The sequence below is a fragment of the Mytilus galloprovincialis genome, chromosome 7 (assembly GCF_965363235.1).
Source record: "Mytilus galloprovincialis chromosome 7, xbMytGall1.hap1.1, whole genome shotgun sequence".
Taxonomy (NCBI): domain Eukaryota; kingdom Metazoa; phylum Mollusca; class Bivalvia; order Mytilida; family Mytilidae; genus Mytilus; species Mytilus galloprovincialis.
Genome location: NC_134844.1, coordinates 45,021,665 through 45,040,188, shown reverse-complemented (window position 1 = coordinate 45,040,188; position 18,524 = coordinate 45,021,665). Strand labels below are relative to the sequence as shown.

The 18,524-nt window shown below is 32.2% G+C and overlaps 1 protein-coding gene and 1 long non-coding RNA gene across 2 annotated transcripts; one reads left to right on the top strand and one right to left on the bottom strand.

The window, feature by feature from the left end:
• The first annotated feature begins 2,724 nt into the window (after positions 1-2,724).
• On the top strand, positions 2,725-7,862 carry LOC143083095 (uncharacterized). The gene is made up of 2 exons (XM_076259311.1): positions 2,725-3,814; positions 7,365-7,862. The coding sequence occupies exon 1, from the start codon at positions 2,782-2,784 to the stop codon at positions 3,550-3,552; it is 771 nt and encodes a 256-aa protein (XP_076115426.1). The 5' UTR covers positions 2,725-2,781; the 3' UTR covers positions 3,553-3,814; positions 7,365-7,862.
• Positions 7,863-11,042: 3,180 nt separating this feature from the next.
• LOC143081717 (uncharacterized) lies at positions 11,043-16,121 on the bottom strand. The gene is made up of 5 exons (XR_012980049.1): positions 15,979-16,121; positions 12,639-12,733; positions 11,794-11,875; positions 11,378-11,591; positions 11,043-11,137 (listed from the first exon to the last, which is right to left on the bottom strand). It is a non-coding gene; the product is annotated as an uncharacterized LOC143081717 (long non-coding RNA).
• Positions 16,122-18,524: the final 2,403 nt, after the last annotated feature.

Genomic DNA, 18,524 nt, shown 5'->3' with positions numbered 1-18,524 from the left:
CGGTCTTCCTTATTATATACCTTTTTGATTTAGCCTCTCCGATCGGACTTTGTAACATACGAAGAACAAACTTTTACGAAAATGTGTGACAATACCCAAAATGAATAGTCATAAATACAAGTATTAAAAGTTATCATGGATTTACTACATGTACTAGTAAATATTTTGTTGAAAATTGTCTTTATAATCAGGAGGCAATAAAAATAGATAACAAATGATAACCACTTTTGACTTTATTTTGACAATTATAAAATCATCATTAAATCGGTATTCAAATACTCGAAATGATTGTCCAGCGAAATGATTGGACACATTCGTGAACAATACACGACAGTTCGTAAAGGACGCTCGGTGAAGTGGAAGGTGGTCAGATAAGTACAGAAGAACTCAACTTAAGGTAAGTTGTAATCTAGTAATCTTAATTGAAATGTGTTTGCTAATGAAACGCCAAAGACATATGAACGAGAAAAAAAATTATATATATATTGTGAAAAGAATAAGACAAAATGACTACACAATTTTTTTTTTTATTAAAAATAATTTGTAAAGGATAGCATATTATATATGTTACAGTGAATTTGTATAATCAGTGATTATGTAGAATCCCTGAAATTTTCAGGGATTATGTAGAATCACTGGCTAGTTTAGGGATTATATATAATCACTGAAATTTTCAGGGATTATGTATAATCACTAGAAAAAACATCAGGGATTCTACATAATAACTGAAATGAAGAAATAGTTTTATTTATAAAGAAAATGAATAAAATTGAAATTATTTATTCTATAAAATCACATAAAAACAACATTGTATAAAAGTAACATAATTGTAAAATGTTTAGCAGAATATATCAAAATGATAACCCAAATTTTTTAAAATGTTAGGCACACTACATGAAAATGTGAAACACAATATATCAAAGTAATATGCTTCACATCTGTTATTACCACAATATCCACATTTTAGAAAACCTTTTCCTGCACATATCGAATCCGATTTTAACGACACGCCTAAGTGTAATAATAAAATGTTCAGTAAAACATCTGAAGGTACCCCCCAACAAAAGATGGGAATTTGCAACCGTGAACCGGTTCGAGCAAGAAAGATACCATGTTTTGTAGTCAGGCGATATTCTTTTTCAGACTTTTTTTATAAACAATTGTCATTATGTTTTTCGGGTTTTCCTTTCCTTTTTTACCATGTGGAATTGCTATGAGAATATTACACCAAATGCAAGCTTCCTCTAAAATTTGTTTCTATGTGTCAATCCTTAGTTCTGCCTGTTTTTCCTACATTTAGATGCCTAAGTTCTCACAGTTTGAATGTCTTGTTCATTTAAACAAAAACAAAAACCACACAAAACAGATGCTCCATAATCTCCTTCACCATTTGCTTTACATGTATCACAAATAACATGCTTTGTGGATTTAAAAATAGAGCATAAATAAGGCCGTTAGTTTTCTCGTTTGAATTGTTTACATTGTCATTTCGGGGTCTTTTATAGCTGACTATGCGGTATGGTCTTTGCTCAATGTTGAAGGCCGTACGGTGACCTATAGATGTTAATTTCTTTGTCATTTTGGTCTCTTGTTGACAGTTGTCTCATTGGCAATAACACCACATCTTCTTTTATACCTGAATATTCATTTGACGCTGGCTTTTAATAAACAAACAATACATGTAAAGCTATTGCTATAAAGGGAATGTTGATATCATTAATTTTGAAGTCTTCAACTTTATCTCGAAACCCTGTGTTGGTTTTATCTTTTAGATCATCCTCTGTGTTTAAAAGCAAAATTATTTCATCTGGCAAGAAATTATTGAAAGAAAAAAATATAATTTGTCTATAATATTTTTTTTTATCAAACAAAGGATCATTAAATTATTCATAATCCCTGAAAACATATTAGGGAATTTGTAGAATAATTATTAAGATGTTCAGTGATTATGTAAAATCACTGGTCATTTTCAGGGTTTATATATAATTACTAATGATTTTAGTGATTCTACATATTCCCTGAAAAATCAGGGATTCTACATAATCCCTGATTGTACAAATTCACTGTGACAGTATATAGCTACCAATCAAAGCAGGATTGACATGTAAAAAGTATCAGAGGACGACATAGAACCATTAGCCGAAGATGAACTGTCACCACTTAAAATGGAAATAAGTCAAAAGAACAGAAAGTAAACCAACACATAGAAAATATATTTTTTGCACAAAAGGACTAAGACTGAAATTGTTTTTTTTTGGGGAAAGAAAGAAAGTATAATACAAAAATAAGAAGAAGTGGTATGATTGCATATGAGACCTCTCTCCACAAAAGACAAAACGACACAGAAATTAACAACTATAGATCAACGAACAGTCTTCAAGAATGAGTGAAACACATGTAAAGTTGATTTTGTACAAAAATACACAAACTGTAATTGCTAATTCGATAAGCTGTTGTCTATTTCAGAATATTGACTTGCTGTTGATGGGTGCATTCACGAATAACATATAATAGAATAAAAGTATGAGACATCACACCCATATCATTTTACCATGCCTCGTTTTCATTGTGATATTCGTGATGCACCATGTCGCTGTTTTGGTCCCATATGAATATAATAGAGCAACAAAATACCGATGTCCGTATAATATGTGTTCAAAGTCTTCTCAGATTTTGAGTTTACGGGATGATGAAGAAAAAGTTGCGGCCAAATCAAACAGATCGGTCAAATCATATCCTACTGAACATTTTCTAACGTTGTTTACTACCTTTGATCCCAATATGGAGAAGTTCGTTGTTTATAATAACACTTTACATAACTGGAAATTGCTGAAATCCAATGATGTGAAACTGGTCTTCTTCTCTGAGGACGACAGACTACGGACACATGTGAAAAGTATAGGATGGGATGTCACTTTAAGCATACCACTTAAAGCATGCAATGGGACGCCTGTTTTGAAAGAAATGTTTCTTAAAATTAAATCAATGTTTAAAAGCAAATTTTATGCGTATGCTAATGCAGATATTTTATTTGATCGTGGATTACTAAATACTTTACATTATTTATCAAAGTTTCATAGATTATATTATCATCCTTTATTAGTTAGTGGGAAACGAATGGACTTTCACATTGACAGACTAAATACAGAGCGAATTAGCGGATATGACGATATTGAAAACTTGATAATACAAAGTTCCATGTCGTATGGATTTGCAGAGGATTATTTCATTGTAAATAGTCAGTTTCCATGGAAAATAGTCAGTGACGTAGTGATTGGACGATCAATGGTTGATAATTACATCGTTTATATGGCCAGAAAAAATGGAAATATAAATGTAATCGATTCATCAGCAACAATCGGTGCTCTTCACCAAAAGACTGACCACAGAATAAAAATTAAAATGGGAAATTGTAACAAAAAAATTATTGGATCCAAATTTTCCCGCCAGATGATTTCGAGGGGAAATATAGAATGTGCTCCATGGGAAACAAGAAGTATAAATAACGAAATTACATTTATTAAACGTGGAATGTTCACAACTGTATGCTAAAGCTACATAGATATGTTCTCTTGTTTGTACCTATACAAGTACATTCAAAATGTCTTTGAGTACAGACTATTTGAACTGACCACGTGACGGTAATTTTCTGCTCTTCTATGTTTTACGACACTTATTGACAGATAATCTAAACAAAGTAAACTGTAAATTTCTCAGGTGGTAGAAGAGCGTGCACTTTATTACTTTAATAGTTCAAGTATATATAAAGATGTGTCGATTGTCATCTAAACAAGTGATGTAAACAAATAAACGTGTAAGTTAGATTGTTATTATATTTATTGTGTCGTCATAGTCTAGGCGTTAACGTTGTACATAACCATTTTGTGTTACATCTTTGTTTTTCGTTCATTTTTTTTTATATAGATGAGGCCGTTAGTTTTTTCGTTTGAATTGTTTTACATTGTCATTTCGGGGTCTTTTACAGCTGACTATGCGGTATGGGCTTTGTTCATTGTTGAAGGCCGTACAGTGACCTATAGTTGTTAATTTCTGTGTCATTTTCGTCTCTTGTGGAGAGTTGTCTCATTGGCAATCATACCACATCTTCTTTTTTATATTAATTGGAACTTGTTTCACTGATTCCAATAAGGACAAAAAAAATGTGTGTTTCCTATTACGGTACTCTCCCTATTTTTAAGCTAAAAAATAGCCTACCCCGATAAAAGTTTTTTTTTTTTTGTCATTTTTCAATAAGCACTGTTAACGACAGAATGTCCCTCCCATAGACTCAATGTAAAAAAAAAAAAGTAAAATAAAAAAAAATCCATTCCTACCTACCTTATTTTTTTCAAAGATGTAATAGGAAACACATATTATTTTTTTTAAGCCTTAAATGATATGTATAGAAGAGAAATTTAGTTATGATTAACGATGTATGACTTCTTAAATCCCAGCAGCAGATATCACTGGTTATTTTGTTTAAACCGATGAATCATGAGTGTTAATTTAACATAGTACATGTACTAAACGAAAGTTTAAAGCAGAATGTGTGATTGGTTTTCTGTTGGTAAAGGTATAGGCCAGATATAGTGTGTTTGGTTTTCTGTTGGTTAAATCATGGTCCTCAATGATCTCCCTGATTATCTAGAAAAGTCACCTGATCCAGTCTTGGTTAACTCAAAACCAGTTCATTGTTTATCATATGCTGACGATATTGTCATTTTTTCTTCCTCGGAAAAGGGGCTTCAGTGTAAACTTGATCAATTAAATAATTATTGTAAAGATTGGTGTATGAAAATTAATCTAAAAAAAACTAAGGTGATGGTATTTAACAAAGCAGGCAGGCATATAAAACATAATTTTTATTTTAATGACATGTTGATAGATTGTGTTCAACATTGTAAATATTTAGGTATATAACATTTAGTGCATCAGGATCTTTTTCCTTTGCTCAGAAGGAATTGTACAATAAGGCATTGAAAGCATACTACAAGCTACGAAAGGACTTTTTATCACTGAATCCCAATATTAAAAACAGCCTCCATGTATTTGATCATACAATTAAACCCATTCTTTTGTATAGTTCGGAAATTTGGGGCTTTTTTAATCCTTTCAAAAAAAAATTAAATTCTCAGACTTCTACAGTTGATCAAGCGTATCCTAAACTTTTTTCAGATAGATTACATATGAAATTTTGTAAATTATTACTAGGTGTGGGGAAAAGAGCAACAAACCTTGCCACTCTTTCAGAACTTGGGAGATTTCCTTTACATTTTGATATCACCAAATCTATGATCAGATACTGGCACCGGCTTGAAAATTTGGGTTCATCCTTTCCCTTACTAAAAGATGCATATTTAGAGTCAAAGCTATTATTTGAATCAAAAATTCCCTCTTGGTATGGATCTTTAAACTATTTGCAAAAAAAAATTAATGGGGTTGACAGTCTAACCTTTGCAAGCAACTTTAGATTCAAAATTTTAATTAAAAAGTTTTTGTATGAGCACTATGAAATACAGTGGAGAAACCAAATGCACAATTGTGCTGATGGGAAGCTTTGTAGCTATAGCACTTTTAAGACTCATTTTGGTCTTGAAAGATACCTTACTATATTACAATCACCTGAGCAGAGGAGAAATTTCACTCGATTGCGTATTTCTTCTCACAGACTAAGAATTGAACAAGGTCGCTATCAGGGTCCTCTCCGACAAGACAGAATATGTCTCAGGTGCACCTCAAATGAAGTTGATGATGAAAAACATTTTTTATTCTCATGTACATCATCACAAGATAAGAGAAATTATTTGAATTCCACTATTGACTTACTATGCTCAAACTTTAAGCATTTGATTCCTAGCCAAAAACTGATATGGCTTCTTAATGTAGAGAATCTTGATATTTTGATATCTGTCTGTGAGTTAATTGATGAAGATAAAATATAACTTTAAAGATAAATATTTAATCAGGCTTTCTGCACTAGGCACAAGGTTGGCATGGTGGGGTACAGGACACATCGTACAAGTTCTATTACCTTCTTGTTTGCGATATTATTATCTTTTTTATTAAACTGGTAATATTTTATCTTTTTTGTAATTTGTGCACTTTGGCATGTCAATTAGCATTGTCCCTTGGTGCCTCTTGCAGTTGTGTCACTTTAAATAGTACTGACTCCTCTGCACCAGGCACGAGGATGACATACCATTTATGTGCAACTTCTTACAATATCTTACCATATCATTAATGTCCCTAAACACATTTTAATATGCACCCACCATGCCATATAGCACCGTCCCTAGGTGCCTCTTGCAGTTCAGCTAGATATATTTAGCCTACTCACAGTATTCTTTTTGTTACTTTCCAGAGGTGTGCCTGAGACAAAGGTTTTATATATATACTAATATGTGATAACTGTTGTTTCTTATTTGTGTTTGTAACTATGTGTTGTTTATTATATTTGTAAAAGAATATTATATTACAATGATATTATATTATGCTCCTTGTGAGCCCATTTTATGGAAATAAAGCATCTTCTTCTTCTTCTTCTTCTTCTGTATGTTTTGTTTTCTGTTGGTTAAATCATGGTCCTGAATGTGTGTTTTGTTTTCTGTTGGTTAAATCATGGTCCTGAATGTATGTTTTGTTTTCTGTTGGTTAATGTATGGTCCTGAATGTGTGTTTTGTTTTCTGTTGGTTAATGTATGGTCCTGAATGTGTGTTTTGTTTTCTGTTGGTTAATGTATGGTCCTGAATGTGTGTTTTGTTTTTTGTTGTTTAATGTATGGTCCTGAATGTGTGTTTGTTTTCTGTTGGTTAATGTATGGTCCTGAATGTGTGTTTTGTTTTCTGTTGGTTAGTGTATAATGGTTCAGAATTATGTTTTTTTATGGGTTAAATTTGGACCGGAATGTGTGTATGATGAGTTTTAACACATAGGAAGTAATGTATGATTGATTTTCTGTTGATATGGCGTATTCTATAAGTATAAAAGATGATTATAATATGACGTGAAAATGTAATGTATAGACTGCACGGGGAGGAAACGAGAACAGCCAAACACTTTACAAGTATTTTCATACGCTTCGACCTATAGAATACTGTATTTGTCCTATTCGAATCCAAATAATTCCTTCAATTAAGCTCAGTGTAAAATATCGGTAAATATAGTGCCTACCCATGTTAAAATGAGCATAGAGTATGACATGAAGAAATATAATTTCTTAAAGTAAATCACTGAACATGTTATAAGTTGGTGATTGTGACTATTCTTGTCCATTCCACCCACTCAATTCAAACATGTTTCTGATTTTTAGATCCTTTGAAGTATAATTGACTCATTCTTGAAGGATGTTTTTTTTTCTTTGCAGGTTTTTTCCGAAGAAGAGAAACTGATAAAGAACATACCAACCAAATCATAAAGAGAATAAAGGGGACTAATGCAACAGTTAAATGAAAATGAAAAATCTGTTTGGATTTTTTTGTGTGTTCTACCCGACAATTTTCGTTCTGATGGTAACCCAGTTGCACGTTGCCCCAACCAATGTCAACCATGTCTCCATATTAGGGAGACAAAAACGCAGCCATTTCTATTTCTCTATTAAACAAACATTGAATATGTCGACATTGGAGACCATGAGAGCACAAGATAGCACCACACAGTCTCGGTTTACTTCCGAAGAGCATTTCTTAACACTCTTTACATCTTTTAATTCCACCATGGAGAAATTTTATATTTACAACAATACCATACATAACTGGTTACAGATGAAACCGAAAGTAGTTCTTATATTTTTCTCTGATAACTCGAAACTTAGGAAATATGTTAGCAGTATTGGATGGGACTTAACGCTAAGTGTTGGATTAAAATCATGTAATGGAACCCCAGTTTTGAAAGATATGTTTTTGACGGCACAAAGGTTAGTTAATAGCAAATTATACGCTTATGCAAATGCGGATATACTATTTAATCAAGGATTTTTATCCACTCTGGAAGGAGTAGTAAACAATACTGCTATTTATAGAAACCCAATACTTCTTTCTGGTAAAAGAAGTGATTTATTACTAAACGTTCACAAAATAACGAATATACGTGGAGAAAAAGAAGTTGAAAGAGCATTTAAGAAAAGCCATATATCATATGGGTATGCCGAGGATTATTTTGTCGTAAATCGTAAATTTCCTTGGAAAATATATCCTAATTTAGCAATAGGCCGAGAAATTGTGGATAATTATTTAGCATTTGTCGCTAGAAAAAACAAAGTAACAACGATAGACGCCTCAGGAACAATCGGAGCTTTGCATCAAAAAACAAAAAGTAGACTGAAAAAACCGTCTGATTGTAACAAGAAAATTTTAGGTACTCTCTATTCCAGACGTAAAATTGCGAGAGGTAATGTTGAATGTTTCTCATTCGAAACACGGTTTGATTTTGATAGTAAGGTTTTCCTAATGAAAAGAGGGCAATACACAACAGTTTGTTAACATTTATTGTGTGTTTTCGTATTTTGTGTTTGTATTTAATCATTCTATCATTTTAAAACCACGAAATTATTGGTTATATATTGTTTGTTTGTATGTTGTTTTATTTTAATTTTATGAGTACTAGATGGGCGAGTAGAAAGCCTGAAAAAAACCCAACTAAACAACAAAATCATTTTGAACAGTATGAAAATAAGGTACATGTGTGTAATGTGGTATGATGTTCAATGCGACAGCTACAGCTGTACACTAGCGACCAAAAGATAGGGATAATAGCAAATATGTATTTCGAAGTGCAGCTTCCAGCATTGAACAAAACTCGTTGCCGTAAAAGGCCTAAACATTATAAATTCAAAACGTTTCAAAAGAGAAAACAAACGACAAACACCGATTGAAAGGCTATTGGCTTGAGACGGGCATATATACAGAATACTGAAGGGTTAAACAATCCCGTGTATGAACCCCCAATCGCTTAATTAAATTAAAGAGTACATGCGATTTTTACATGTTTGTTTAAAATAACATACACTCGATCATATATTGGCCTCTAGATATTGTGTGGTTTGTTGTGCTGTTCGGATGCTGTATCGTTGTCGTTTTCCTAATATGTCATTTTACTTTTGTCCATAATTCACGAAGGAATTTGCACTTGCAATAACTCTTTAAGGGCTCATTAGGTAACGTATTGCAAGGTAATATTTCTGTCCCTATCCAGTATACCCTCATTTGATTCGTGTGGACTTCTTAATTTCTCCAACCCTAATCCCGCACTCAGAACAGAACCTACCAATTGTATGGATTGTTAATTTGTTCTCGTCCTGAAAATACATGCATGAAATATTTGCAACTGGATGTACATCAACCAACCAACTACAACTACAACGACGAAATTTACAACCTATGTTTTGCATCAGTACTACAAAAATAAGCAGATGTGGTATAATTATCCACCACAAATCAAATGAAGTTGATCTTGGAAGAGTATATTTAATATCTATATATATGTTCTTGGGTGGATATACTAAAATATAAAGAAATAGAACAAATGTTATAATAAAAACTAACAGTAGACAGCTCTATCACAAGCAAAAATAAAAAAATAACCAATAACTGTAAAATATACACATCACTCACGGCGACACATTTTATAGTTTACATATAAAAAAGTAAAACAACAAAAAATACCGAACTCCGAGGAAAATTCAAAATGGAAACGAGTCCTTAATCAAATGGCAGAATCAAAAGCTCGGTAACATCAAACGAATGGACAACAACTGTAATATTCCTGACTTGGTACAGATATTTTCATATGTAGAAAGTGGTGGATTAAACCTGTTTTTATAGATAGCTTAATCTCTCACTCGTATGACAACGATGTACGAACAAAATAAACAGACATTAGAAAAAGGTAATAATGTCAAAAATGGGATAACTGGCCTTGAAGGCATAAAACTTTGCTCAGTACTCGGAGCACAAAAATCGTGCTCGAAACATGAAATCCAGCAATTTGATTGGTTGATTTTCGAGTCTGACTACAAAAATCATGCTCGAAAGTTTTATGACCGTGAGGCCAGAAGTCAACATTGTGTTAATCTTAATCAATATAAGAACAAACAAATATGTCAAAAAGAAAAACAAAAAGGCATATAGCATAATCGGAAGACAACAACACAAAAATGTTCCATAACACAATGACAGGATGCGCAAGTACCGAGCCACGTCAAATTGATTTTACCATTAATATACTAAACATTGAAAGTAATACTTTATGAAGACAAGTAAAAGAATACTGTTTCACGTTATATAGATTATAAACAACGTCAGTATCTAGAATCTATACTTTAAACTTTCTACTCGGACACCGTAGCAGCTGGAAGCTTTTGAATACCGTAAGAGTTGGGGAAATGTATATCCCATATGCTGGTGCAGTTGGTGCATTGCTACTAAGGTGAAGGAGATTAAAATCGTCTTATTTGTCATAGATTCTGTTACTGAGATGACCGATTTTGTCAAAATTCGAGGTATAATTGGTCTAAAATGAGACATAGGAAGCCGTGTCTGTTGTTTCTTTAATTTCTAGTTCTGAGGGATACATTAATTGAACCCAATCAGAAAAATGTGGATTGTTAAAAGACAGAATATTATAAATATATGGGAATGTGACATTAAATGATCTGGCTTCTGTGAATTAAAAATGTGTGGAATGATTGTCATTGGACTCCACTTGAGACCAAATCACCTAGAAATATTGTATAGCTCATCGTATGGCCTTTCAACATTAAATAAAATCCATATCACATAGCAAGCTATAAAAGGCCCTGGCATGCCAAATATAAAACAATTCGAATAAGAAATATATAACGACCTGATTTAAAACTAAATGAAAAACAACTGTGATATACGGTACTAAATAACAACCATCCTGACTATGGACAAACACACACATATAATGTGATGGGGCTAAAAAGGTTTATGGGCGGTTGCATGACCATACATGTACCTTCAAGTTTACATCGCAATTTCTTCTAGTAAAATTTAAGGTGTATTTAGACTGATAAAATAAAGATAGTATATTTGGACGTTTTATTATTTCATATGATTTTATTTTGGTGAAACTCATAAATCAGCATTCATCCTTCAGTTTTTTCCTCTTTTAACAGAACTAAAAAATAATTATAAGAAATATGTAAATACATCATGATTTATAGCCTGTTAACTTATTCATTTGCATCATGCATGGTTAGCATACATGTATCTAAATTGTGCCTTAAGGTTTTAAGTTACCAATAGAGTCCTGAACAATAAATTAAATGAACATTGAAGAAGAAGAAAACAAAATGTTTCCACTTTCAGAATAACGTCTGTTTATACTGTTAATTTCAGAAGAAGAAAATGTAATTACCGTTGACAGATAAACATGCGTTTGCTATAGCATTCAGTGTCGTGCCAGTAGAATCCTTTGTAATGGTACCAGACTAAGCAATTTGCCCTTTTCCCTTCTGCTGGTTCTCCAGGGTACCAGATGTTGTACGACATCGGCTCTAAATTCTCAATCCAGACCCAGCGTCCTTCAGCAAACATGTCCGTAGCACCAATCCATACGTTGTTAGAAGAAACTTTACAACACATGAAAATAATTTAAAGTGATTACAATCCAATTCAATACCAGATCTATCGTAACTTGCGTCGAATTATGAGGATAACAAAATCAGAGACCTATATTTAAATGAGATTGAAGTGATTAAACAAACTTTCAACGAACGCTCAAGTTAAATATAGTTCTATCCGTCTACTATTTAAGTATATAATTATGCATACCTCTTGTCATAGACTTGATAAACCTCATTTCTTTTTCATTAGAAACTGTCGCTAGGAATCCGCCAATCGAATTACATACACTCTAAAAATAACATTTATCATTTAAATTCTGAATAAGAGTTATCTAAACTACAATTAGTTCTCTGCACTTGTTCCGCACGTGAGGACAACTTATTTTATCGAATAAGAGCAGCAAGTTTCAATTTCAGTACGTCAATATATAATCTGATTGCCCTGCTTTTCTTGTTAGTTGAAAATTAACTTGTTCCTTTGTGTGTGTTTCCTTTTTCACAGGCACCAAGTGCACTATATATACACCCCCTTTTCAATAAAGGTGTCATCGATATTTTCAAATTTGCGTAATACGTTTATTATATTTATCTAATGATTTTACTCGTATTGAGCAGACTATCTGCACATAAAAATAATAAAGATAATAAGCCAAATCCTAGACTTGTTACAATTCCCTTTCTATTATTTCTTTCTTAGTAATTTATATGTTTAGTGATAACTGCCAGCCTACTGATTGCCCTCCTGCAGATGTCAGTATAATGGTAATCTAGTTATAGCAGTAAAATTATAAAAGGGGCAAAATTGGAAAAAAAACAACATAATAACATGAATAAGGAAGGGACCTATAGCAAGTCTAGCCAAATCCGAAAATAACTGAAAATAGGTTGTGGTCCATAGCATTTGGTTAATCCTATATGTTTGGTTACTTATTCAGGCATCATTCCCTCGAGTAAATATATTTCGTGATCATATGCATTTGTTGATGACAAACTTGGTTAAATATCTGAAAACCGTCAATAATTGGACTCTTGGTTATTTAAGAAAGGACCAACCTGAGCGTCCATCCATGTCATTGGCTCTTCGACGTACATGTATTGCTTGTTCCGAAACTTCAGCCACATATGATGTCCAGTTGGCCATGCATTTCCTGTTTTACAATATAAACTAATGCATGGAAATTGTACTACCGTTAGACATAGTTGCTCGAAAAAGGCCACGAGTAATATAATTATTGCATGTCTGCCAACAATACTGCATATGAGGTATAACCGCTTAAATACTTAGAGTAATCTAATGATTTGTGTAGTCAAATAACATAGCTCATTTTGATAATATTTCCAAAAGTGTACAACAAAACGTCGCAATTGATTAAAATTGCTATTGAATTATATCCATAATCCTCTAGAGTCTGTTCACAGTTTTAAGTTATCAGAAGATGTGGTATGAGTGCCAAGTCACAATTTGTAAAAGTAAACCATTAAAGAGGGGGGCAAGGGGGGTCCCAATAACAGCAAAACAGCAAATTGATTTGGCTTATAACAGATAACAAGGAATTAAAATGGACAAAAACAGATAACAGTAAATGAAATATTAAAATTAGTCAGGTCCTTGACAAATCCAGTATTTCTTATTACGGGTATAATCCTTTGAAATGACTTCCATTTTCTATGAACATGGCTTTAAGAGTTTTAGAGAAATATTTGGTATATTCTTGTCCGTCCGTTGTCAACATGTCGGACATTAACTCAAACACTCTTTAACCAATTTACATAAGACTTTGGGAAATTGTTTATATCTATTGACGCCAGCTCTCTATCGTTTTTTTTTTAATAAAATTTAGATTTTAAGTTTCTGAGTAATGGGGTTTTATTCAATAAAAATGGTGGGGTTTTTTTCTTCAGTTTTCTGATAATAATTATCGCAAAAATCCTTTCACAAATTTGCAAGGAATTTTGGTGAATTGTTTATATCTATTGACATGAGCTCCCTTTCATTTTTTATAAATTTTAGATTTTATGTTTCCAAGTTAAGGGGTTTTATTAATCAAAAAGGGGGGATTTTTTAGTTTTCTGACATAAACACAAGAACGTTGTCAGCAGGTCTCATGAAACTTTGCTGAATTGTTTATATCTATTGTTACAAGGGCCCTTTCGATTTTTATTAATTTTCGATTTTATGTTATTCAGTTAAGGGGTTTATTCATTAAAAAAGAATGTATTTTCCAGTTTTCAGACAATAACTCAAATTTTTTTTCAGCAGTTCTCATGAAACTTTGATGTATTGTTTATATACATGATATATATTGACTGAAGCTCCCTTTTGATTTTGATAAATATCTGATATGACATTGAGAAGTAATCGAATATTTCAAAAAGGCGATGGGCGTATCATGCGCTCATGCATTTATTGTTGTACAGTTATGGAAACTCACACATGCTTGTAATTTAACTAGTCTGTAATTAAATTGAGAATGGAAATGAGGAATATGTCAAAGAAAAAAAAATGATATCTAGTAAGAATTCAAGGGCAGTTATGGTATCAAAGTAGGTCCAATTGACATAGTTCTTGTGCTTGTTGCTACTAAAATATGACCTAAAAGAGTTTGAATATTTATATTGGCATTCTGACTTTTTTAAATGCCCATTTAATGAGGTGTGTGAATTTTTCTGAATAAGACTATGAGGCAAAGTTGTATATAGGGTAGAAAAATCAAAAGCACCGATTATATTTAAAGCATGACCTCGAACCAATTTTGACACTCCAAAAGTAATTTATTCCACTATTTCTAAAGGCCTTATTTGAACATTTTTTTATCAGGTTTTTGATTGTACCAAGTCTACTAGTTAGTAGAATACATAGTAGCTTAATAGGGGAACAATGGCTTGAAGTTATGTGCAGCGTCGAAACCAAGAACATGGTGGGAACTTTCATTGTACAATGTATTTGGTTCTGCTTTAAAAAGAGCTGAGTCTATGTACCATATAGTATAAAAGGTTAACTGGTTGTATCTTGCTAGATATTCCTTTTTGTCATATTAAGAATTGTTCTTATTTAATATGTTCGTACGGGAAACATGGAACATTACTCCTCATACAAAAAAAAAAGATAATTCTAAATAAATGTTCCAAAAAAAAATGGAATTAATTACAAAGGATAATCATAAGATACATGTGTATACTGAAATTGTCCTGGACCTCACTTCTGTGATGGGTATAATTATGTTAATGGTATCCTTCTCCGAATATAGGACCAACATATTAGTAGTGGTAGACTACAATATCTAATGATCATCAACTTCTACCGATTTTGGCTGTCAAAAAAATGCTAACATTCCAATTTTCAATAACAGTTAACAGCAAAAACATATTTCACAATAACAGATAACAAAAAAACTAAAAGCCCAATAACAGCTAACAATGAATAAGACAATAACAGCTAACAGCAAATATATTTTCAGAATAACAGATAACAAAGAATTAAAATGCCCCATAACAGCTAAACCCCTTGCCCCCCCCTCATTAAAGGTCAATGTAAGGTCATCAACAGGGAGCCTTTGTTCACATCGAAAAGCAAGCTATAAATGGTCCCAACAATGACTATAGTGTAAACCCATTCAAACAGGACATTTAAAACCAACGGTCTATATAAAGAACGAGAAACGAGAAACACTTATATAAAATTTATGAATCACATCAACAAACGACAACCACTAAACATGAGGTTTTTGACTAAGGACAGGTGCAAACAAATGCAGTTCAAATGTCTATATCTGATGATAACCAAAAAACGCAAGATTTCAATAGAATTACCAATTATGGGGCAGCATCCCAAAAACAGTTTGTCTGATTCGTTAGATTCAGGCAGTTAGATTGAAACTTGATGATCACTAAGTTTTTACCAAAGTCAAATTTGCTCTTTCAGAGATATTAGTCAAAAACTGCTTGTTACTCCTATCTTCTATTTTTAGTCATATCATAGTTGGTTAGCAGGAGGGGTCATCGGACACATTTCTTACACTAGATCCCCTAATAATAATCGTGGCCAAGTTTGCTTAAATTTGTCTGAAGTAGTTTTGAAGGAGAGGATTTTTGTAAAAAGGGCATAACTCTTTAAGGGGTCAATTGACAGTTTTGGTCATATTGACGCATTTGTAGATTTTACTTTGCTGAACATTATTGCTGTAATTTACAGTTTATCTCAATCTATAATTATATAAGATAGTAAACATAAACTGCACAACTTCATTAAAATTATCATTTCAGGTGCATCAACACAACGATGGGTTGACTGATTCGTCTGAAAACTTAGTATAGTCAATATATAGTCAATCTGTATTTGTATAAAAGAATGATCGATTGCAGTATTAAAAGACAAGAAACTATGTGTACCTACCCAATACAAAAATACTGATCAAAGGAACAATTTTCATCCAGAAAGAGTTTCCCATCATTGCAGAGGAAAGCGTTTAGTTAAAATTTCGACCATAGAAATAATCATTTTACACAAGTAACAGTTGTTGCCTTATTGATTGTCGGAAACATTAAAATGGAAGATGATAAGGTCAATGCTAACTTATACCTGCGGTTCGTTTTACATTGAATTGTTTTACATCTTGACTTTTGTTTATCTATTTTAAATGTTTAATACATTTATTTCGATAAAATTCTAATACATGCACCCCCCCCCCCTTTATTTTTGCCGATCAATGCATTTGTATCGGGACATATGTTTTGCACCCCCCCCCCCCCATTTGCCCTGGGTGCCCTGGGTTAGCACCCCCCCCTTTCGAAAATTCCTGCATCCGCCCCTGGTTGTTGAACATTTGTTTCTAGTGATACTGAATTAAAAAAAAAGCTTTTAAAAAGTTTCAGTATGCAGTTTTTAGTATGAAATTTTTACCTTTTACAGCTGCATGCATATTTTTTTAAATAACATCTATACTATAGTATCAAACAGTACATACTTCAATAGTAGTAGTTTTTAGTGATATAATATGTGGAATACATTTAAAAAGAGTAAATCCTCATTTAAATTTTTCCGTTTGGACATTGTGCAGTCATTCCCAAAAAATGGGTACAATTACAAAATTTCAGTGTCGCCGGGAAATAACCACAAAATGCAAGCTTAACATATGTCACAGATAATCTTTTTCGTGTTCTAAGTGATTAATATGTATACTAAAATAAAATTATATTCTTTTGTGATGTATATCGTAAATATATTTGTGTGATTTTCTATTCAAAATACGGAAATCACACGAATTCCGAATGTCGCCAAGAAAAACTCCAAATATCGGTGTGAATTAAAATACTTTATTTCATTTAAATCGTGATTAGATTTGCTTTTTTTATTTGACACTATATTGATTTTTATCCACAAAAATATTTTAGAATCAAAAGTTATAATATACACTTTGATTTACCCATTAAACCAATGTCGCGGATAACCGTATAACCTACCGTAACGTATCTTTAGGTACAGTCAAAACATATTTATATGATTGGAAATCATGCCCAAAGTGACTTTAAGCAAAGTTGATACATCAAATTTTAAAACCCTGCTTTTAACTTTTATTGCAATGAAACGAAAAATAAAGAAAAATCTTCTCTTTCTCTTTTTTTTGATTGTCGCATATAAGAATCCAACCTACGTAACGCGTATTTTGGAACGCACTAACCAAGAACAAATCAAAATGATGATTATTTCATTGAAAGCACCCATAAAGCTTCTCAATAATCAGTTTTGAGAAAGCAACTCAACAATATTGTTACATATTTCCATGTATAATGTAAATAAAACTAACCTCCGTTTAAATAACCTCCGTGACGCAGTTATTTACAGTTTTAGTTGTCAGACTTTTTTATCAGTATCAGCGGCTGCCGACACTGCCGAAAGTCATTTTTGTAGCAGACATCATTTATTATAAAGAAAACAGACAAACAAAATACAGATTTTGAGAAAAAAAATGTTGTTTTGAGAAAGGTATGTTAACTTGTTTTTTCCCTATTATGTGAGCAACATTATAACGTTTAATAAACGTTATATCAGCCATTTTCTTAGATTTAAAATAGTCTACAACACAACTTGTGTAATTACGACGACAATCATAACTTTAACAGCGGTTTATGGCAAACATTTTCAAGATTATTTAGGACTCATCAATGTAACGGAGGTTATGCAAATAAAAAAAATCTAAAGATGCATGTAAAAACGATCATACCAATTGAAATTCTTGTACATTGGTATAGATACCAAATCAGTTCATCAATTATCACTAATAAAAATTAAAAGGTGATGTCAATCATAGACGACATCATTGATTTACGTTACGGAGGATAGAAATTTAAGGAAAAAAAGTTTTTTTTCCCTAACAGGACTTTACTCTTTTTAAATAACGATTTACTAAGAAAAATGTGTAATTCTGTTGTCTTGTTTGTCATTTAATTCCAATATTTACATTCATTTATATGTTTGCTGTTAGTAAGAACTGGAATTGTCCGTTATGGAGGTTTTAAATGTCGTTACGGAGGATAGAAATTTTCGAAATGAAACTATTTTGACTCCAAAACTTCATAGTTGAGTATAATACATACATTATGGTGTGAAGGAAGATGACATTATCTGTATAGAGCTAATAAAATTAAGTTGAACAGTATTCGGTTTAGGTAAAACATATTTTTGAGTGAAAGTTCATGAATCGTTACGGAGATTTTGACAAGAACAAGTCCATTTGACTAAAAGAAACATATAACTTGATAGAAAACAGTTTTTTAGTTTGTAATGTCAATAAATTGTTAAGAAAAGCTAGCATTAAAGAGTTAAGTGTTACTATGTATCAGCATTCAGATACTGGTTTGATATCAACCTCCGTAACAAAGATGGGGGTGTGGATTAATACAAGCATAAAAAATACATAAAAGTGATTCAAAACATAAATA

Excerpts from the sequence above, each read along its gene's own strand:
- LOC143083095 (XM_076259311.1), top strand. The coding sequence starts at position 2,782 with ATGGAGAAGTTCGTTGTTTATAATAACACTTTACATAACTGGAAATTG.